The sequence below is a fragment of the Aegilops tauschii genome, chromosome 4 (assembly GCF_002575655.3).
Source record: "Aegilops tauschii subsp. strangulata cultivar AL8/78 chromosome 4, Aet v6.0, whole genome shotgun sequence".
Classification (NCBI taxonomy): Eukaryota; Viridiplantae; Streptophyta; class Magnoliopsida; order Poales; family Poaceae; genus Aegilops; species Aegilops tauschii.
Window position 1 is genome coordinate 67,007,966 of NC_053038.3, and position 21,628 is coordinate 67,029,593.

The 21,628-nt window shown below is 51.8% G+C and overlaps 2 protein-coding genes across 2 annotated transcripts; both read right to left on the reverse strand.

The window, feature by feature from the left end:
- Positions 1-6,696: 6,696 nt before the first annotated feature.
- On the reverse strand, positions 6,697-8,759 carry LOC109780963 (chlorophyll a-b binding protein CP26, chloroplastic). Its single transcript, XM_020339540.4, has 6 exons — positions 8,145-8,759; positions 7,949-8,033; positions 7,694-7,744; positions 7,450-7,570; positions 7,223-7,357; positions 6,697-7,134 (listed from the first exon to the last, which is right to left on the reverse strand). The coding sequence occupies exons 1-6, from the start codon at positions 8,350-8,352 to the stop codon at positions 6,874-6,876; spliced, it is 861 nt and encodes a 286-aa protein (XP_020195129.1). The 5' UTR covers positions 8,353-8,759; the 3' UTR covers positions 6,697-6,873.
- On the reverse strand, positions 8,753-21,360 carry LOC109780964 (uncharacterized). Its single transcript, XM_020339542.2, has 3 exons — positions 21,079-21,360; positions 10,951-11,122; positions 8,753-9,138 (listed from the first exon to the last, which is right to left on the reverse strand). The coding sequence occupies exons 1-3, from the start codon at positions 21,221-21,223 to the stop codon at positions 9,048-9,050; spliced, it is 408 nt and encodes a 135-aa protein (XP_020195131.1). The 5' UTR covers positions 21,224-21,360; the 3' UTR covers positions 8,753-9,047.
- Between the last annotated feature and the right edge of the window lie 268 nt (positions 21,361-21,628).

Consider the following 21,628-nt stretch of genomic DNA (forward strand, 5'->3'; position numbering starts at 1 on the left):
TTGTCCGGCGCGGACCGGATGTGTCCGGCGCGCGGAGGGAGCGGAGCTAGGGTTTTTGGACTGCGGGATTTCGGGGAGGCTCACATATTTATAGCTAGAGGGAGCTAGGAGACTCCAAATGGAGTGCGGTTTTCGCCCACACGATCGTGATCGAATGACCGAGATCATGGAGGGAGCTTAGATGGGTTAATGGGCTGTTTGGAGGGGTGTTTGGCTGCAACACACAAAAGGCCTTTGCGGTTACCCGGTTAACCGTTGGAGCATCAAACGATCTCCAAATGAAACGAAACTTGACAGGTGGTCTACCGGTGGTGTACCAAGGCCACTTGGCAAGACTCGGTCCATTCCGAGAACGTTTAACACCCGCTCACGAAAAGAGACAAGAGGGGTGCGCCGGTGCATGTGGGAGTGTCGGATTGCAAAACGGACAACGGGGAAAATGCTCGGATGCATGAGACGAACACGTATGCAAATGAGATGCACATGATGACATGATATGCAAAGCATGACATGAACAAAATGCAAAATGAAAAACAAAAACCCAACCACGGAGGGAATATCATAACACATAGCCGAAAATGGCAAGAGTTGGAGTTACAAATATGAAAAGTTACATCCGGGGTGTTACAGGTTGTCAAACTATGTGGACAAGTTTGCTATTTGCTATTTGCTACTTATGAATGTATGTGTAAACTGTTTGATATTTGCTATGTGGAACCTTTATTAATATGTGAGCTCATATTTTGCTATTTGTGAAACTATGTGAAACTTGTGACAAAACAAACAATCAATAAAACTTGTAAAAACCTAAACCACAGGACCCTACCGCCAAGACCTGCGATGATAGGGTAAGTCAGCCTACCGCCAAGAGCTTCGGCGGTAGGGTAGTGCGCTGGCCGTTAGCTAACAGCAGTGGGCCGTCATGCCACCGCCAGAAGCCCTGGCGGTAGCCTGCGTGATCGTACCGCCGACCCCTTTGGCGGTAGCAAAAGGGTCAGATGTCAAAAAAAAATTAAAATGGGGTCAAATCCCGATTTTATTTGACAAAAGGGTCAAAACACGAAATTTGGCCTCGAGTAGATGGTACTCAACTACTCATTCTTGGTGCTGATAGCTCATCCGAGGGAAGAGCATGTGCACTTGTTTCTGCAGAAAAACACCTATCTGTACTTCCTAATGCTAGCCCTCAATGCGGTTTATCTTGGCCCCAGTGTCTGGGAGAAATAATACAAGAAAACACACAGTACTATCACGCATGCCAATGCTGTGTGCGCGCGCTGAGAGGGAGAGAAACGAGGGATGTGCATTGAATTTCATCTAGTACTACGTAGCAAGTAGATATGGATAGATAGTAGGAGAGAACTGAGAGGCCGGTTTAGGGTTACCATGTCCATGGATGAGTGTAGCACTCTCATCTGCAAGCACTGCTGACTGTGCTGGCATAGCTGTCAACCTCAAAAAATTGAATGGTCTGCGCAGTAAAACCGTCGTACTACTGCATCTCGTTTAAAAGAAACAGTACTACACTACCATGCAGAAAACCCCAAAATTATGACAGGTACTAAATCAGCGCGAAATATTCACATACGCTTGTGGCTGTGGCCGGTTTAGGGTCACCATCGTTTCGTACTGAACCTGATTATTTTTGCGGCCACCGGCCAAGAGAGCCTGAGCACTGCGTACTGAGCTGTGAGCTCCATTATTACCGCAACGTGACGAGGTGAGCAGCAGCAGAAAACAAGAGGCCGGGAAAGGCAAACCCGGCGCCCAACTTTCGGACAAATTAAAGGCCCTCTGCATCAAACATTCTATCCATCACACACGCGCGCAAACCCCCACAGCGAAAAGCTCTGAAACCCCAGCTGCGGCAGCGGCAGCGCGAGGGTTTAATGAGGCACTGACCACGCATGCACGGACGGGTCCGTGCACTGCGTTGCAAAGTTTTCGCCGGCGGCGCCGAGAGAACAGAGATAGACAGCGTCGGCCGCCGCGCCGGAAAAAACAAAGGGAGCGGAGGAAGAAGGGATGGGATCCCTCCCGGACCGGGCCGGGCCGGGCGGCCGTGTTATCAAATCAAATCAGACGCCCGGCTTGCGTGTGCGCGTGATCTTGCGCAAGGTACACCACGATGGGATTCCGCCGGCCTATCCATCCACGCTTATCGGCTGCTGCACTACGTAGGGAACAGGATACGCCACCGCGCGCGCGCGCACGCACACGCATCACGGGGCATCAGACGACGGGCGGCCACCCGCACGCTGCAGCGTGGTGTCATTTCTCTGCTGCAGCTCAGTGGGAGCGCACGTGGCAGTACTATGTTTTCAGAAGATATCTTCCATCCATCCACCCATCCATGCAAAAATGAAAAGAAAAGACGGGCCGAGTGACGTAATGAGAGGCCGTCGGAGCTAAAGCCAGGGGAGTTTTTTTTTTTTGAGGGATGCTCAAATAAATACCACCCTCCTTCTGGCATGACAGCTTCTTGCTTTCGAGGCCTCTTTTCACTTTTTTCACTGCTACAGTACTCTGCCAATTAATGTAGCAGCCGAAGGAAGCGGGGTGGTACATTTTGGCTTATTGCTGTAGTGGCACGCTCTAGAAAAAATATAAAATTCTGGACTGAGCAGGCCATGCTACTGTTGTGTAGCAGAGGGATGATGATACTCTACTACTCCCTCCTTTTCAAATTACTGTTGAACAGACCACCGCGAGTAATTTGAAACCGAGGGAGTAGATGTTGATGTTGATCGACATGGAGGGGAGGCGAGCATGACCGCATCAGGTCATCGCCCACGTCAAGAGAAAGAATAGGGCAAGAAAAGCTGGAGGGGTTGCTGCCTTGTTCCCATCTCATCTATCTTCACTAGTAGAAAACAGGGTTTTGGTTCAGCCAGAAAAAAGCATTAATCCCGGTTGCATTACGAACCGGGACTAATGCTCACATTAGTCCCAGTTCAAGCGGCTAGGGCACTGTACAGGCATTAGTCCCGGTTCAAATGAGACCTTTAGTCCCGGTTGGTGCCACGAACCGGGACTAAAGGGTGCGATGCCCATTAGTACTGGTTCGTGGCACCAACCGGTACTAAAGGTTAGACCTTTAGTCCCGGTTCGAGCCACGAACCGGTACTAATGGGGTTTGAGGCATCAGTACCGGTTCATGGCACGAACCGGTACTAAATGTCCTATTTTCAAACTCTACCCCCCCCCCCCCCCCCCCCGCGCGATCGCTTTTTCAGTTTTGTAAAAAGCAAAAGAAAATGATAAAAACTTCAAAAATTAAAATCCTTCTAGTTATGTTACTACATGTACTAGTTAGGAAAATTTAAAAATTTAAATTTGGACATGTTTTGCAAAAAGTGTAGGGAAAATGTAAAACGGCTATAACTTTTGCATACGATGTCAGAAAAAAAACATATAATATATCAAAATATTCAGCACGAAAATCCGCATCCGATTTTGACTGCCTACGGCCTGTTTGCAAATTTTTAGAATCCTCAAATTCTAAAAGGAAAAAAAAGTTATGCTCAATTTTTTTTTGAATTTTTGTTAAATCTGGTCAAACTATGGTCAAACTACTTATTCAAGAAGTATTAGTGTTACTAAATAATTATTCAAGAATATTAGTGTTACTAAATAATTATTTCAGTTTTTTTGAATTTTGGTCAAATCTGGTCAAACCGTGGTCAAACAATGGTCAAACTAATTATTCAAGAAATATTAATGTTACTAAATAATTATTTTAGTTTTCTTGAATTTTGGTCAAATCTGGTCAAACTGTGGTCAAACTATGGTCAAACTACTTATTCAAGAAATATTAGTGTTACTAAATAATTATTGTTTTTTAGAACAATAGTTTCAAACTCAAACAGTGAAATGTGTGACTTCATGCTCAAGCTAAATTCCTGAGGGTTAATAGGATTGACATCTTACTATTGTCAGGAAAACAACAAATGCAGACTTGGAAACGAGGGAGAATAGAACCCAGAAGTTAAGCGTGCTCAGGCTGGAGTAGTGAGACAATGGGTGACCGTCCGGGAAGTTAGATGATTTGGAATGATGAGGGGTGATTAGAGATTAGAGGTTAAATTGAGCAGTGATGAGGGGTGATTAGAGATTAGAGGTTAAAATAATTCAAAATTTTGAAAATTAAAAAATTAAAAAAATCATAAAATTTCCAACCGGGAATTTTGGTGGACCTCCAGGCAGCGGCCACGTGGAGGGCCTTTAGTCCCAGTTCGTGTAAGAAACGGGACTAAAGGGGGAGACTTTAGTAACGACCCTTTAGTCCCGGTTGCAGAACCGAAACTAAAGGCCTAGCTCTACAATAGTCATGAGGAATGATATAAAAGAAAAGCTATGGACTATGGTTCCCCTGTCACAAGACACAAAGACAAGTCTTTCTTGAGAGGAAAGCACGAGAAGCAGGCCCTAGAAGAATAATCGAAGGACGAGCGGCTTTAGCTTGATGTTGCATGCCTCCTACTAGTTGACCCGTAGGTTAGGGTTAGGACTTAGGAGAGTGAGTGACAAGTGCTCCGAGGAGGGACACGATGATGCAGCACTAATGCTCGTCCTATCTTTGTGTGCAAGAGAAGAGCTCACGCATGCATGCATGTGAACTCTGCCGCGCCACAGGACAAGGGCAGTTGTTCTTGAGTTGGCACCAGCCCAGCCAACCAATCAGGGAAAAGAGGGCCATCCACCTTCTCATCGCAGCCAGCTTAGTGTAATCAAATTTTCAAACACGAGCAAAAACCATTAAATCACATGTCGAAAGAGCAGAACGAGTTGTCAAGAGTTTGCGGTAGAGTTGGTCCTGCCTCCTGCCTGTGGGAAGATCAGAACGATCCTGTGATCCACTGCATTGCGTATGAGGTGGTCCTTCACTCGGGGCAGTAGTATCGCAGTGCACAAAGCAGGAGCAGCAGGAATTCACTCACGCCACTGGGGTGAGGGTGAAGCAACGAGTGCCTGCGATCCTGCTGCTGCTGGTGGTGTAAAGCCGCGCACGCAAGAGCGGGGAAATGGGCGCTAATCACGGCGGATCGGGCAGAGCAGGACCACACGAGGAAGAGGAGCAGCAGGCAGGCGTTGCTGCTGAATTGATGGTGCTCCGATCGATCCTGCCTTCGGCCTCCGTCCCGGCTCCAGAGAGAGTCCAGGAGGATGTTTTGCTCCTCAAGTTATTGCGCACTGGGCGCTGGCTTAGTGTGGCGAGGAGATGAGATGAGGTGATCAGCTGCTGCTGCCTGCTGCATGTAGTGGGCAAGGCAAGTGCAGAGAACGTGTGTTGCAGGCGTTGCAGTTGCAGGAGAGGATGGCGCTACGTGCTGGTTGCCTGGCTCCTCGGCTGTTGGTTGGGGCCTTCTTAATCAAACTGCCCTATCCCTAAGAAAAAAAAACTGTTCCTTTTTTTTTAACATGGTACATACGTAAGCACTCATATACATGAGCATGCACTCACCCCTATGAATGCACACACATCCTACCCCTATGAGCACCTCCGAGAGACTGAGTCGGCACATCATCTTGAGATTTTACGAAGTCACCGTAAGCGCCTCGTAGTCGACGGGAACGTTTCCTCGCACTGAACGTGCATCACCGGAAATCCTGAAATAAATCCAGGGTAAATGCGAGCATCAAGATTTGAACCCTAGTGGGCAGGGGATACCACTATCCTCCTAACCATCTAACCACAGGATGGTTCGCAAACTGCCCTAAATATACACATAGATGCAGCATAGGGATGAGTGTATGTACGTTCGTAGGGGTGAGCGTATGTACGTACGTATGTATGATCGTCTGCGTCTGTACTATGTTAAAAAAATGAAAAGAAGAAGAGAATATGTAACCTTAGTAAAAAAAATGGAATGAAAGAAAGAAGACAGAAGAGACAAGGCAATGAATAATTTGGGCCTTCTGATGGGCCAACTCAGCTTGGCCCATTGCATTGTAAACATGGTCAATGTGCACCATGGACCAAACTCACCGTTAGACATTATTTGCATGGGCTTTTACCATTGGTGGTAGAGGGACACCCACAAGTGTAAGTGTGTACACCTAAGAAAAAGTGTCAAGTGTGTTAGACTCGCTAAAAAAACACGAGTGTCTTGTCCCATCTAATTTTTTGAACAAACTTTAATCCAAACGTAGAGAAATAAAAAAAAATACACATATGTGATCTCAATGGCAGCAAATTTGATTTTTTTTATTGTGAACAATATTTTAGAAAATACTATTCATATAGAGTAAGTATTTTTGAGTGTTTTTTCGTTGTCAACTATTTTGATTGAATTTGAATTTGCAACTTTGGTCTATATGATGCATACATATTATATTCATATTCTCGGGATATATCAAAAGAGTTTTAATTACTATTGGAGATAGAAATTTTGCTGTCTGTGAAGAATATAGCCTAGAATCTGTAAGATTTAGGTATAATTCCAGCACTTCAAATTCGGTAATAATATATTCATAATCTTAATCTCTGCATATAATGTAATCAATAACAAGTTTGCCATCTATATGCAAGGACTTAACTAATCAAGTTTCAAAGAGTCAATCTGGTTCTTAACGATGATAAAAACCATTTCAGAAATTACTCAAGTAGCAGTGTCGCACCAGTTATCAAGCACAAGTTTCCAGCAAGAAAATAAAAAATCAAGCACAAGCTGAAGCAGTGGTCCGATACTCCCATCAGAAATCAGAACGATCATGTTTCTTCTGCCCTTGATAATTTACACGTACGGCACATTCGTACTCTCATACTTTTCCCCGGTAAAATTCACACAGCACATGATGCTGCATCGCGCGCATCGCACGCAGCTGATCCATCAACAGCCGACGGCGGCGGACGGGCAATCAACGGCCAGCTCACAGGCTGGGCACCCTCTCGGCGGCGCCGGAGATGACGGTGAGCAGGTTGTTGCCGAAGGGGTCGCTGAGGTGCGCGCACAGGTTCTCAAAGGGGCCCTCGCCGGTGACGTAGGCCTGGATGAAGAAGCCCAGCATGGAGAACATGGCCAGCCGTCCGTTCTTGATCTCCTTCACCTTGAGCAGCGCCGCCTGGTCGGGGTCGGTGGCGAGGCCGAGCGGGTCGAATGGGCCACCGGGGTGGAGCTTGTCATCAAATTCCTGCCGGAGAGGTTGACGAAACCGTTGGTCAGTACAAGGACGCCTGGCTGAGCTGCGGCAACGAATATCTATGTTTCAGGATACTGACCAGTCCGTTGGTGATCCTGTAGTACTCGGCGCCTCCGACGAGGACGACCTCGGCGACGACGGCGAGGATCAGGTTGATGGGGATGCTGTTGCCGAAGTAGTTGAGGGTGTTGCCGTCAAGGAGAAGGGCGCCAGTCTGCAGGATGTTGTTTATGGCACCGTGAGTTCAAACTTGCAGAGTTCTGAATCTGAAGCCGTGAAAACTGACGATCAGCATTCAGCAATTACCTTGAACCAAACGGCCTCGGGACCGCAGTTTGCGCCGAACTTGTTGAGCGCCTCGGGGATGATGAATCCGGCGGCGCCGAGCATGGCCCACCTGGCATGGATGAGCTCAAAGGCCTGGTACCTGCAGAATTGAAATAATACCAGGACAGGATTGCTTAGTCGAGAGAACATATTCTGAAATTTGACAGAACACTTCACAGATTTTAGTCTATACTTGCAAAATGCAGATTAGTACTGTACTTACTTGGCGAAGTCCTCTGGCTTCTTGCCCAGACCAAAAGGATCATAGCCGTAGCTGCAAGTCCAAAGGGAAAGCAAGCAATTAGTTCAGATGCATATCACTTATGTTTACATACATGAGCATTTCAGTCATGGGAGAGCTTGTGATGTACTACATGCTGCTAAAGGAAACAGTACTGTGCTTTGCTCTTGCAGAGCTATGACAAAGCATGACTAACGTATGGTGTGTAGAGTAAATGGAGGGAGGCCTATGACTTACTCTCCGGGAACCTCTCCGTTGAGGTACTCCGGCACCTCCGACCGGTCAAGGAGTCCGTTGGGCAAGTAGATCCTCCTGTCAGGGCCTGAAACAAATAGAAAACAGATTTAGACACATACGAATATTCAGAACTGAACAAGTTACCTGAAAAGAGTGCAATCTCAGCTGCGAGCCCGTCAGATTTCTCTGTACTCACCGTACCACTTGGCGAGCTCGTCGTCGATGCCTACGCTCGAGGTGGCCACGGGGGCGGGCTTCGGCTTCGGGGCAGGCTTCTTCTTGAAGCGATCAAAGAGGGAGACGATCTTCTGTGCGCCAGCAGTTGGTGCCGCTGTGGCGTACCTGGAGGAGCCGGCGAAGTTGAGCCGGGTGCCGAGCATCTTCGTCGGAGCGAGCGCCGCCATTGCCTCGAGCCCAAAGTTGAGAGAGAAGGGGCGTGCTCAGCTCAGCAAGAAGGGAGGATGTGATGGGTTGATTGTGGAGGGAAATGTGGGGTAGTTTAAATGGTTGGAAATGAGGATTGGAGGATGTTGTGGGCCAATGAAGGATAGGCCAAGGGGGCTGTGATTGGCTCAGTATTCAGGAGGGCTATCTGTTGCTTGGGCCTGATTGGGCGGGCTGTGCTGACTTGGCAGATGAGGGTGCTGATGTGGCACCATTAGGGCCGCTTGTTATCTCGTTTATCAGGAGCCATGAGATACCAATTGGTCCAAACATAACAGATAGGGACAGATATCCAATGAGAGATGGAGAGAACCAAGACAAGAGTTCCAGACCACACACACACCCAGAGATCCATCACAATTTGACAGCACCAAATCAGACTCAAGTTTTAATATATGAGATGAGCAACACTAGTAACAGAACATAAGCCGACATGTGCAACAATCATAAAAAGCATCCATCGGTTCGAATTTTCTTTCTTAACTACCACATTTCCAGAATTTCAAACAAGCCCTATAGCATAATGTCAGAACCCTACTTGAATACAAACCTACTTACAAATGTTCAAAATGGGATATTAATGTGACACAGTAGTTTCTATCCAACTAATCACCATCTAAGATAGCAAATAGCAGCAGCCATCTGGTGGTGCAGCTCAGTGCCATTTTTCAATCTGTTTTGAAGTTGCGGTGGCAAGCTTTTTGGTGTTTACAACCAACTCGTCAAACAAACCAGCAATGGTATCCCTGGAATAGAGAAGAGGAAAGGGTGAGCAACCATGGAACAATACACATTCTTTTCCATGAAAATTGAAGTTATCTTCTGGGTGTGGCAAATGCCATAAGGTAGCAACTTGACGAATTTCAACCATGAGAAACAAAGATTAAGCTATGCGAGGGTGAGATAATACTTAGTTTCCTTCTCATCACAAACAGAGAACTTGCACAGATCTTCAAGGTTTCAAAGTAGACATCAAATCAAATTATGTTATATTTTATACTACAATTTTCAGAAAAAAAAAATATTGGCATATTACTGCAGTAAAACACATTTGCATTAACTGAGAGAGGAATAAGTAGTGTTGGGGCCTCAACTTGATTTTTAACCATGACAAAACAAAACTGATTAAGTTATGTCTAATACGAGAAAAAAATGCAGTTTTTGTTGCACATAAAACAAAATCTCAAACAATCTGTGCTGAAGTAGCTCAAATTCTGAAATTAATACTAACAAATCAGTTTTCTGTAACATTCTACCAGGTCTATTTATTCGAAACCCTCATGCTGTCGAGAGATAGAGTAATAGCAGAGTGCGATATTGTAGTTTATGTCAGGAGTCAGGAATGAGATGCTATTTTGTTTGTTTTTGTGGGCATAGTTACATTATGCGTACACGAGATACTTGGATGTCACTTCAAATATCCCACTATTGCACCTGTTACCATCCTGATAGAGAATGAGATTGTGAAGACTCTTCACTGGTCCTCTAAAAGCTCGTGGGTTCAGGCTTCAGGGATTAGGTTGTGTGATTAGATTCCTCCAGGCAATTTACACCGTTTCGGCCTTTCAGGGTCATTTTCAACAAGACACGACACAATCATTAAGTTAGCATTAGTTCACATAGAAATGCCATTTTACAATGTTCAGTAAGGAACACAAAAAAATTGTTGTGGTTTTCCATGGTTTGCACTTGTCGCTAAATATTTCCACTTCATTTTAGGCGTTCAAGTCATCAAGTGTTGCACGCCTATAATATGTGTATAGTATATGAGTCTGGACGAAACAAGTAGTGCTAATAGGGGTGTTCAAAAATGGTCTCAGTTCAACCAGTCATTAGTGAACCATCACATATAAATTTTCAAAATGGCATCACTGCTCACATCACATGGAAAGAAGGAAAATGAACTATGGCTTAACAGCCGGTTTTGGACGGGTTGGGATCAACCCGTACTTGAACACTCCTAGGTGCTAATATGTTACGGTACCATAATATAACTTATAAGGTCATATTGTAATGCCAAATGTGGGCAAGGATTGGAGCTCAAGTTAAAATAGATTTGGCTCTGGCATGGAATTGACCACTCTGTTCATTTTCTTCCTTTTGCCTTTCACACTGCAATACTGAATAAAGCTCTTGTTCAGGGTTATTCCAGTCAAACTGCCAATCACCCCAGTTTGGATAACTATTATGCGTGGGACTGCTTGAAGATATCTTTTCATTTCAAAGCATAAGCAAGCTTGTTTAAGGTTCTTTCTCCAATCTCATTTGGTAAGCTACGTATTTTAAGTTCAAACAATATCAATAAAAAAAGATACACAAGTCAATTTTCTCTTGCTCTTTATCAACTACTGGGAGTGTTTGTTTCAAGCCAGTTGATAATAATTCCACTTTACCCTCCAGATTGCTCTTCTTCCAAATTCACTTACATGACCAACTGTAACTAGAGTAAACACTTCAAAGATAATAGAGATTACAAGGTTAGGCAACAAGGCATAGCACGTATAATAATGTCTGTTGCACAAATCCCTCTAAATATTTCATGCCCACACAGTACTTACTTAGGCAGATTTGGAGTTTCCTGGAACATTTTACCAACGTTTGAATGTCTTCTCTTTTCATCATGAGCAATTCCTTTGCCCAAGCCATAACCAAAACCAAATCCTATACCGCAGCCAGCTCCAACTCCGAAGCCTAAAGTGAGTCCAGGAAATCCATAACCTAATCCTGCACCTACATTATTCATGAAAAAGATAAAATTATACAGAGTTCATTAAAAAATTAGACAAACAGTAGGGGAGGGAGAGATTCCAATGAATCAATGAACTGTATATAAAAGATGGATTAGATTTGGAAAAAAAGAGCTCAACATTTTTACGACATTACAAAACTTGTCAGTATGCCATCTTAAGCTTATTTCAATGCAAGGAAATAAATATGCAAGCATTCTTCTACCTTATATTTCTGATAGCAAACTACAAGGGAGCAAAAGAATAGATCTCACCATGTGATATACCATTCAATGATCACACTTTTAACAACTACATAACTTTCAGAATTTACAAATTTCATACAAGAAATATACCCAATTGAGTATGACATATCTAGCAGAGGGGAGGACCTGGGAGACAAGATTGCAGCGCACTATAGTTGCAACTATAATATGGAGAGAAGAAACGTTGTCTCAATTTGTATAGGGGCACACTATAGAATTACTGAAGTGTTACTCAGTACTCCCTCCGTAAACTAATATAAGAGCGTTTAGATCACTACTTTAGTAATCTAAACACTCTTATATTAGTTTACAGAGGGAGTAATAGCTAACCACTTGAATAGATCAATATTCTTGCTTGCATCTTCATGTTTACTTCTTTACACACTACATCTACGATTATCAAAAGTAACAAAGTAAGAAAAGTTAAAAAATTTGATTGCTCAAAATTTTAAAATGGGCCCCAAGTGTTTGATAACACATTTTGAACAGCACTTATAATACATGCCTTACCATTTACTAAAAACAAATTCATACCATCGATACTGCCTTAATGATATTTTAGCTATGTAAGCATTGGTGTCTCTTGTGATGATGTGAATGTCTTGGATGACACATCTTAAATTCTCAGAGCTCAAGTGGCCAGTATGCTATTCAGTCTACATTGTATTTGTTGTCGGCGTCCTGGGAACGGGGGTACCCAGACTTGCCTGCCTGCGGCCCACGGCGTGGCTCCATCAGCGGCCTGGTACGGCCCAACATCGACAGCAACAGCTCAAGACCCTCGCGAGGGGCCAAGCCTCGCGAGGCGGACGACACCAAGGCCTCCCCAGGGGCAGCCTCACTAGGCTGGCTCCTGAGGAGCGGAGATATCTATGCAAGGGGCACCTCGCGAGGTTCACGTGACGTGAGCCATGACGACCAAGGCCAGGCGGGCGCAGGGTACCAGTTTCCCCTTTGGTGCCAAGGGGGCAAGCGCAGGCGCGGAGTCCCGAGGCATCAGGCAAAAGTCTCCATATCTGCGCAACAAGACCAAGACCAGCAGGACGGCAGGACGAAGGTCACCGTGGAGCCCAAGGCGGCGTCACCACCAGAGCCTTTGGCAGGAGAAGACTACTTTTGTCAGGATAGCTTGTACTAGCTGCCCCCCTTCAAATTGGCCGTTGTGGAATCCCTTCCCGCCTCATATTTGGGAAGAGGACCGGGGCCTCTATAAATAGGACTAGCCACCACCATAAAAGAGGACGGATCATTCGGATCACTCTCACCCTCACCAGCTCTCTGAGCCCAAGAACACCTCTCCTCCTGAGGCTGTTCAACCCTTGTACTAGTTCATCCTCGGCCTAAAGGGCAATCCACCACCACACACTAGAGTAGGGTATTACACCACAACGATGGCCCGAACCAGTATAAACCCTCGTGTCCCTTGTCCCTTGAGTTCGTCGAGCTAGGCCGTGGATCGTTGAGCGAGCGAGTTAGAGAGAGAGAGAGTTCTTCGTGCGCACCCCAGTGTTCGAACCTCGAGGGTTTGTCGGAACCCAAAATCCGACATTTGGCGCGCCAGGTAGGGGTGCGCCGAAGCTCCACCTCTCCGCCCGCTTCGCCTCCCCGACCAGCTCCCATGGACGGCGCCGCTTCTCCAACTGGATCGACGGATGCACGCAGCGTCACCTCGGGCCTCCGGGCCCTCGCCCCTGCCTTGCGGCAAGTACGGTGGCCGCGCAAGTTCAAGCCGGAGATGCCGCCTCGCTATGAAGGCGCGGCGGATCCAGCGGCCTTCCTGCTGGCGTATGAGGAGGCCGTTCTGGAGACCGGGGGCGACGACAAGGTCATGGCCAATTGGTTCCCCCTGGCCCTCGCTGGCCTGCCGCGCGCCTGGCTTCTCAACCTGTCGGGATCCTCTGTGGCCTCCTGGGAGGAGCTGCGCGACCTCTTCGTCGCGCGCTTCGCGGGACCAGCGCCCCTCGCCGTCGCAGCCCTCCTCGGTGGCTCACAGGCACCGCCCTCAGATCGCCACGTCAAGCAGTTCTTTCGCCAAATGGGCGCCGCCCGTGTGCAGCAGGGGGCTCCTCCGGGATGGGCGGCACCCAAGGCCGACCTCACCTTCGACTCGAGGGACCATCCAGCAACCACCGCGGGCTCGGGCGCTCTCCCGATGCTTTGCACGCCCACCATCTGCAACGTGGCGGTCACCAAGACCCTCATCGACGATGGAGCTGGCCTCAACGTGCTCTCGATGGAAGCTTTTAGCTTGCTCCACGTGCCGCACGAACGGCTACGCCCCACCAAGCCCTTCTCTGGAGTCGGCGGCGGTTCCACCAGCCCCCTAGGGCAGATCCGCCTCCCAGTCACCTTCGGTACCCGCGACAACTACCGAACCGAGCTCATCGACTTCGACATCGCTCGCATCAGCCTCCCGTACAACGCCATCCTCGGGTACCCTGCCTTGGCTCAGTTCATGGCAGCGACCCATCCAGCCTACAACCTCATGAAGATGCCGGGAAGCAGAGCCGTACTCACCGTAGCCGGGAACACCAAAGAAGCCCTGACGGCCCTCAGGCTCACCTTCAGGGCCACCGCGGCGGCACGCCAGGCCGATGGAGCCGCCCCGGGGGCAAAAGGGGCTGCACCAGCGAAGAAGCAGTTGTTCACTCAAGATCGGGCCAAGACGAGGAGGACGGGGCCTCGGGCACCACCTTCACCATAGGCGCCGGCCTCGACCCGGACCAAGAAGAAGCATTGGTGAAATTCCTGCGCGCGAACAAGGAAGTATTCGCCTGGGAGCCCAAGCAGCTGGTGGGGGTCCCAAGGGGGGTAATTGAACATCACTTAAGAGTGTGCCCCAATGTGCGCCCTGTGAAGCAGAAGGCGCGACGACAGTCCACGGAGAAGCAGTCCTTCATCGTTCAAGAAACCCGCAAGCTAGAAGCAGCGGGTGTCATCCGCGAAGTCCGGTACCCGGAGTGGCTGGCGAACCCCGTCGTCGTGCCCAAGAAAGGCGGAAAGGAGCGTATGTGCGTCGACTTCACCAACCTCAACAAGGCCTGCCCTCAAGACCCGTTCCCGCTCCCGCGTATAGACCAGATCGTCGACTCCACCGCTGATTGCGACCTGCTGTGCTTCCTAGATGCTTTCTCGGGTTACCACCAGATCAAGATGGCGGTGGAGGACGTGGAAAAGACGGCCTTCTTGACCCCATGTGGGGTGTACTGCTACACCTGCATGCCGTTCGGACTGCGCAACGCCGGAGCAACCTTCCAACGACTGATGCACATCGCCCTGGGACAGCAGCTCAGGAGGAACGCTGAAGCCTACGTCGACGACATCGTGGTAAAGTCTCGGGAGGCGAAGACCCTCATTCAGGACCTAGAGGAGACTTTTGCCAGCCTGCGCCAAGTGGATCTGCGGCTCAACCCGGAGAAGTGCGTGTTCGGCGTCCCCTCCGGCAAGCTGCTAGGCTTCCTCGTGTCGCACAGGGGGATCGAGGCTAATCCGGAGAAAGTCAAGGCAATAGAAGACATGAGCCCGCCGCAAACTCTCAAGGAAATGCAAAAGCTCGCAGGCTGCGTGACCTCGCTGGGGCGCTTTATCTCCAAGCTGGGGGAGCGCGCCCTGCCGTTCTTCAAGTTGATGAAGAAAGGCCCGTTCGAGTGGACCCCGGAGGCCGACCTGGCGTTTCAAGACCTCAAGAGGTACCTGACCAGCCCACCGGTGATGGTAGCGCCTCGTCCCCTCGAGCCCCTGGTGCTCTACCTTGCCGCCACGCCTCATTCCGCCAGCGCGGCGCTGGTGGCTGTCCGGGAGGAGCGCCAGACCAAGGACCTGCTACGCGGCGCCGCATCTTCGGTGGAGCTGACGCGGGCACCAAGACGGCGCCCCTAAGGCTGCAGCGGCATCAGCAGACGGTCAAGTTCCACAAGACGGCGCTCCTGGGACAACGGAGGCCCTGATGGGCAACCAAGCTCCAGAGGTGCCCCGGCCTCGGGAGGCGCCCCAACCTCCGGAGGCCTCGGACTCCATCGACGCCCCCGCCCTCGTCGAGCACCCAGTGTGTACTTCGTCAGCACGGTGCTGCGAGACGCAAGAGCACGTTATCCCCTGCCACAGAAACTTCTACTCGCACTCCTGGTGGCCTCGCGCAAGCTGCGTCACTACTTCCAAGGCCACCCCATTAAGGTCGTATTAGCTTACCCATTGGAGAGGGTGCTTCGAAGTCCCAACGCAACGGGAAGAGTCGCCAAGTGGAACATCGAACTGCAGGCGTTGCAGCTGGAGTTCAGCACAACTAGGGTCATCAAAGGAGCCGCCCTCGCCGACTTCGTGGCGGAATGGACCGACGCTCCGGAACCCAAAGCGGGCGAGGACCGATCCCTCTCGCCAGGAAGTGAAGCGCCAGATGACTGGGTCATGTACTTCGATGGCGCGTTCGCGCGTCAGGGCGCGGGGGCTGGAGTCGTGCTCATCTCGCCCACCCAAGACAAGCTCTACTACGCCGTGCAGCTCTGCTTCCAGCAGGGCGAGAAGGTCTCCAACAACATCGCGGAGTACGAGGGCCTCATCGCTGGCCTCAAGGCTGTGGTGGCCTTGGGAGTGAAACGCCTCACCATCAGGGGCGATTCGCAGCTCCTCGTCAACTTTTCCAACAAGGCATACGAGCTGAAGGACGAACACATGGGGCATACCTCGCGGAGGTACGCAAGATGGAGAAGCGGTTCTTGGGCCTGGAGCTGCACCACGTGCCCCGTGGCACAAACAAGGAAGCTGACGAAATTGCCAAAAGGGCGTCAAGGCGCCAGTCCCAGGAGCCAGGTGTCTTCGAGGAACGGCTCTTCAAGCCCTCAGCGGCCCCTCCCGCTGCGGAGCCTGCACCACCTCAGGAGGGGCTCCCCCCCCCCCCCCCCCCACCACCAGCCTCGAGAGCCCCCGCCTGCGGTCCGACCTTAGGAGCATGCTTGCTCCTGGCGCTTGAGCCCCAGGAGGGGTGCTGGACCGAGGAGTTCAGGGCATACCTGACGCAAGGAACACTGCCGGAGAAGAAGGACGCTGAGCGCGTGGCCCGGCAAGTTACAGCGTACTGCATTCAGGATGGTGAGCTGTATCGAAAACGGCCGAATGATGTTTCTTTTCGATGTGTCTCCAGGGAGCAAGGGTGCGAGCTGTTAGCTGACATACACGGTGGGGACTGCGGGCATCACTCGTCGTCGCGCACCCTGGTGGGCAAGGCATTCCGCAGCGGTTTCTACTGGCCCACGGCACTCAACGACGCAACTGAGCTGGTAAGATCCTGCGAGGCCTGCCAGTTCCATGCCAAGCAAATCCACCAGCCTGCTCAGGGCCTCCAGACTATCCCACTCTCGTGGCCCTTCGCGGTCTGGGGGCTGGATATCCTGGGCCCGTTCCCTCGAGCACCCGGGGGCTACCGCTACCTCTACGTCGCCATCGACAAGTTCACCAAGTGGGCGGAGGTGGAAGCAGTCCGCACCATCCCAGTCGGCTCCGCAGTCAAGTTCAGCAAGGGCCTAGTGAGCCGTTTTGGAGTCCCTAATCGCATCATCACCGGCAACGGCTCGCAGTTCACTAGCAATCTCTTCAGAACATACTGTGCTAACCTTGGAACGCAGATATGCTACGCCTCAGTGGCACACCCCAGGAGCAACGACCAAGCTGAACGCACCAACGCGGAGGTCCTGAGAGGCCTCAAGACGAGAACCTCCAAGAAGAAGCTCGAGGCCTGCGGCAGGGGCTGGTACGACGAGCTCCAGTCCGTGTTGTGGTCCATCCGCACCACCGCCACCAAGCCAAGGGGCGAGACTCCATTCTTCCTCGTCTATGGAGCCGAAGCGGTTCTCCCTCACGAGGTCAAACATCGCTCCGCACGGGTCTTGGCGTTTGACGAGGCACGCCAGGACGCCACGCGGGGGATGGACCTCGTGCTGGGGGAGGAACGCCGCCGCCAAGCCTCGCTCCGAGCGGCAAGGTGCCAGCAGGCGCTGCGGTGGTACCACTGCCGCAGCGTCCGCTCCAGGACACTCGAAGTGGGCGATCTCGTCCTAAGGCGGGTGCTCTCCAAGGAAGGGCTGCATAAGCTCTCACCCATGTGGGAGGGCCCGTTTAGGATTGCCCGCGTCTCTAGGCCTGGCGCCGCGCGCCTGGAGACGCAGGACGGGGTCCCCATCTAGAACGCCTGGAACATCCAGCACCTCTGGAAGTTCTACCCATAAAGCAAGGCCCAATGCATGTGAAGGTCTCCGCTCGTGACACTCACGTAATAATGAGTGAGGCTGTACACGCCCCGGAGTCTCCGGAGTGCCACCCTCGGACCTCAGGGGCTCCCTCCCACGTCCTAGTGGCAGCACTTAGCTCCGCGCTGGTGAGAAGACTAGACTAGGTGCCGAACGCGGCTGTTCATTTGCTTTCTGTAGTTGGTTTGCAGCCCCTTTTAATGGAATTTGGAGTTCTGGTGTTCTCTGTCGATTGCTTGACTGGGTTTTCCCTTCTCTGCTTCTTCGCTCGTTCCTTGTTTTACGCCTGGGAGGGCGGCAGTTGCCCGATGCTCTCCCTCGCGCACCTCGCGCGGGGGCTGGGCAGGTGTGTGCGTGCACTGGGCTAGCCTAAACCGCGGACACACCTCGCCAAAGCTCTGTCGCTCCAGAGCTTCGGCTCTCCTAATCTTCGCAAGGCGTCCTCGATTGAGCTCGTACTTGGCGCACCCTCCTAAGTCCGTGCCCCACGGGTACCGCGACGTGGTGCACCAGGCCATGACTAGCCCATCACTGAGGCCTCGCGCAGGGAAGGATAAAGCACCCGACGGACGACCTAACAAATTCTACAGCTCTGTGACGACTCCTGAGGTCAAAGGCTCCTGAGCCAGCAGCAAGGAGGCGTCACCAGGTCCCAGAAGGCGCACCCGAGACATGAAACTACCCCGGGCGCATCAAGCTAAGTTATCCTCCTACGTCTATGTGAAACACGAGTGCTACAACACAACACAGGAACAATAAACATAACATAGCGACTTAAAAATCACGGTTCATTACACGCCCCCGCAGGGCCCCATGCTTGTTTCTTGAAGTGCAGGAAGAAAGGAAAGGGCGAACAAAAGCGGCGCGCGCACCCGCATCGACTCGCGAGGGTCGGCCCTCAGCGCCCCCCCCCCCCGGGCTCAGTCGGAGTCCTCGCGCTTCACCGGGGCGGGGCGACGGTGTGACTCGCCACGGTCCTCGAAGCGAGCCCGACGACGTGGCGGCTGGTCGTAGCCGCCGTTGCTGGAGCTGTCACCAGAGGAGGAGCCACCGCTGCTGGACGAGCCGCGGCCGTCACCGAGGGCGAGCTCGCCCTCGGCGTCGACGCGGCCGTCGTCAAGGCCAAGCTCATCGTCGCCGCCGCTGTCCACGGGGCCGCACCCAGCGCGGCGACCATCTTCCCCGAATACCCTCACGAGGAGGCTCGCAACGTCGTCGTACTTGAAGTGGAGAGTGCACCTCCTGCTCAGACCGCGCGCGCATGTCTGCCAGCCGCGGGCCAGGAACGCATTGCCAGCGGCGGAAACCTCCACCGCGACCCACGAGGACTTGCTGCAGCAGCCGTCGGCTTGTAACCAAAGGCCGTCGAGACCCGCGGCCGGCAGCTCGCCGGCAAAGGAGCGCGGGAGCTGGAGCCAAGCGCCGGCCGGCTGCTCTGACCACACAACGAACTCCGGGAGCACCTTCGCCAAATGAAAGCGCGACCGAGGAGGCCGGGCGACCACGGCGCCCTCCCCCCCCCTCGGCGCAAGGGCTGCCCCCGCTGCGGGAGGAGGCGCCAATGCGGCCACCAAGGATGACGCCGGGCCCCGAAGGGGTACGTCCACGCCCCCGAGGGGCCACAGCAAGAGTCGCAGCATGCTTGCGGGGGCGGTCGCGCCCCCTCTTGGGCGGTGGCGAGCCTTCCCTTTCTCTGCGGCCGAGAACCTCTTCGTTGGAGCCATGGGTGCTGTGGCAGGACGGCGAGGAAGAAGAAGAAGCGCACAGCAAGGAGGAGATGAGCAACGGGGGCTCCCCCTCTCCTCATTTAAAGCCAGAAGTCTCGTCAAGTCGAACGGTTGCCGAGGCAGCGTGGGGAAGCGGAGACGCCCACGTCCAATCAGTCGCCACGCGTCGACCAAAGCCGCAGGTGGTTGGGGCCCGCGGCGCTCCGCACTTGCCCTTTGGCTTCGCCTCGAAGCCAGGTCCAAGCGCGCCTTGGGCCCGGGGGCTACTGTCGGCATCCTGGGAACGGGGTACCCAGCCTTGCCTGCCTGCGGCCCACGGCGTGGCTCCAACAGCGGCCTGGTACGGCCCAACATCGACAGCAACAACTCAAGACCCTCGCGAGGCGGACGACACCAAGGCCTCCCCAGGGGCAGCCTCACTAGGCTGGCTCCTGAGGAGCGGAGATATCTATGCAAGGGGCACCTCGCGAGGTTCACGTGACGTGAGCCATGCCGACCAAGGCCAGGCAGGCGCCAGCGCGCGCAGTGTACCAGTTTCCCCTTTGGTGCCAAGGGGGCAAGCGCAGGCGCGGAGTCCCGAGGCATCAGGCAAACGTTTTCATATCTGCGCAACAAGACCAAGACTAGTAGGACGGCAGGACGGAGGTCACCGTGGAGCCCAGGGCGGCGTCACCACCAGAGCCTTTGGCAGGAGAAGACTACTTTTGTCAGGATAACTTGTACTAGTTGTCCCCCTTCAAATTGGCCGTTGTGGAATCCCTTCCCGCCTGATATTTGGGAAGAGGACCAGGGCCTCTATAAATAGGACTAGCCACCACCATAGAAGAGGACGGATCATTCGGATCACTCTCACCCTCACCAGCTCTCTGAGCCCAATAACACCTCTCCTCCTGAGGCTGTTCAACCATTGTACTAGTTCATCCTCAGCCTAAAGGGCAATCCACCACCACACACTGGAGTAGGGTATTACACCACAACGGTGGCCCGAACCAGTATAAACCCTCGTGTCCCTTGTCCCTTGAGTTCGTCGAGCTAGGCCGTGGATCGTTGAGCGAGCAAGTTAGAGAGAGAGAGTTCTTCGTGCGCACCACAGTGTTCGAACCTTAAGGGTTTGCCGGAAACCGAAATCCGACATTTGTCAAAAAGCTTAATGATACAGGCAACTGGACTATCTGGGCGCAGTAATTAGGATAAACCTTGGCTAAACCGTCGGAAGCCAAATTGTCATACATCCAAGGCCAATGTTGTTACGCCACTTGCCAAGCCATAAGTATCTAAAATTACTGCCGATGCATTAAAACAAGATTATCCCAATCTGTGAAAACATCCCCATTAAGAAATTTGTGTCATATGCCTATATATATGTATCCCTCCCTAATGAGGCTGCTCTAACCAGATGAGTCCGAGAGCAAACCCTAGACCTGCTCTATTAAACCCCATCCTGACTAACTTCAAAACGAATCACAATCTGAACAGGAACTACTAGCAATTAGGAATATTTTGAACCGTGGAGGACAGGAGCATCTGAACCTGGCAATAACCATCCAATCAACCAACGAGACAGAAAGCAGGGCACGGAAGCATATGGCGCTCAAGTAGCACAATCCGCCGAATCAAGCAGCCCGTCAAGAGCGCAGGGTAACGCGGAAACAAGGAGCAGGCAAGAAAGGAGCACAAAACGAAGGTTGAACTGTACAGGAAAGGGGAGGAGGAGGAGGAGGGTTTTACCGCCGAAGAAGCCGACTCCGGCGCCAGCGCCGCAGCCGATGCCGAGCCCGAAGGCGGGGCCGATCTTGCCGAGCTCCCTTGAGGTGACCTCCGGCAGCCTCCAGAGGAGCCCCTTCTCAGCCCCGCTTCTCTTCGCCGCCCCCATCGCCTTCCCCTCTCTGCCCTCCTCTCTCGCTCTCCCTGACCCGGTCGTATAAGATTTTTTTTCCCCTCCCTGTCGCGTTTGTTCGTGTTGAACTGAAAGGGGTCGGGCAGCCGGGGTCTGATCCCAGATGACCCGTTGGGTAGTCTTGTGCGACCTTTTTTTAAAACACTTCCAATCAATTTCTTTTTCGCCCCTTCCCTTCTGCCGAGTTGTTTAGAAGGCGCTTTCCGTTCTACGGTCCCTCGGAGCGAAGGGTTAGGCAGGTAGTACGGGCCCTCTGACTTCCAGCTATGTGCTGTGTGCGACTCCCGCGAAGCGAATGAAGGGAAGCTCTTCGAGCTTTCTCCGCCAGCGGCTTAATCAAAAGAAGGGGTTCCTCCGATTTCATTAACAAAACCATCAAAA

What these genes read in the sequence shown, in the direction of transcription:
- LOC109780964 (XM_020339542.2), bottom strand. Translation starts at nt 21,223, where the DNA reads ATGGGGGCGGCGAAGAGAAGCGGGGCTGAGAAGGGGCTCCTCTGGAGG. An exon ending in CGGAGTCGGCTTCTTCGGCG is followed by an intron (nt 11,123 to 21,078) that starts GTAAAACCCTCC and finishes TGAATAATGTAG; the next exon opens with GTGCAGGATTAGGTTATGGA. An exon ending in GAAACTCCAAATCTGCCTAA is followed by an intron (nt 9,139 to 10,950) that starts GTAAGTACTGTG and finishes TCTCTATTCCAG; the next exon opens with GGATACCATTGCTGGTTTGT.
- LOC109780963 (XM_020339540.4), bottom strand. Translation starts at nt 8,352, where the DNA reads ATGGCGGCGCTCGCTCCGACGAAGATGCTCGGCACCCGGCTCAACTTC. An exon ending in AACGGAGAGGTTCCCGGAGA is followed by an intron (nt 7,745 to 7,948) that starts GTAAGTCATAGG and finishes TTGGACTTGCAG; the next exon opens with CTACGGCTATGATCCTTTTG. An exon ending in CCGAGGCCGTTTGGTTCAAG is followed by an intron (nt 7,358 to 7,449) that starts GTAATTGCTGAA and finishes AACATCCTGCAG; the next exon opens with ACTGGCGCCCTTCTCCTTGA.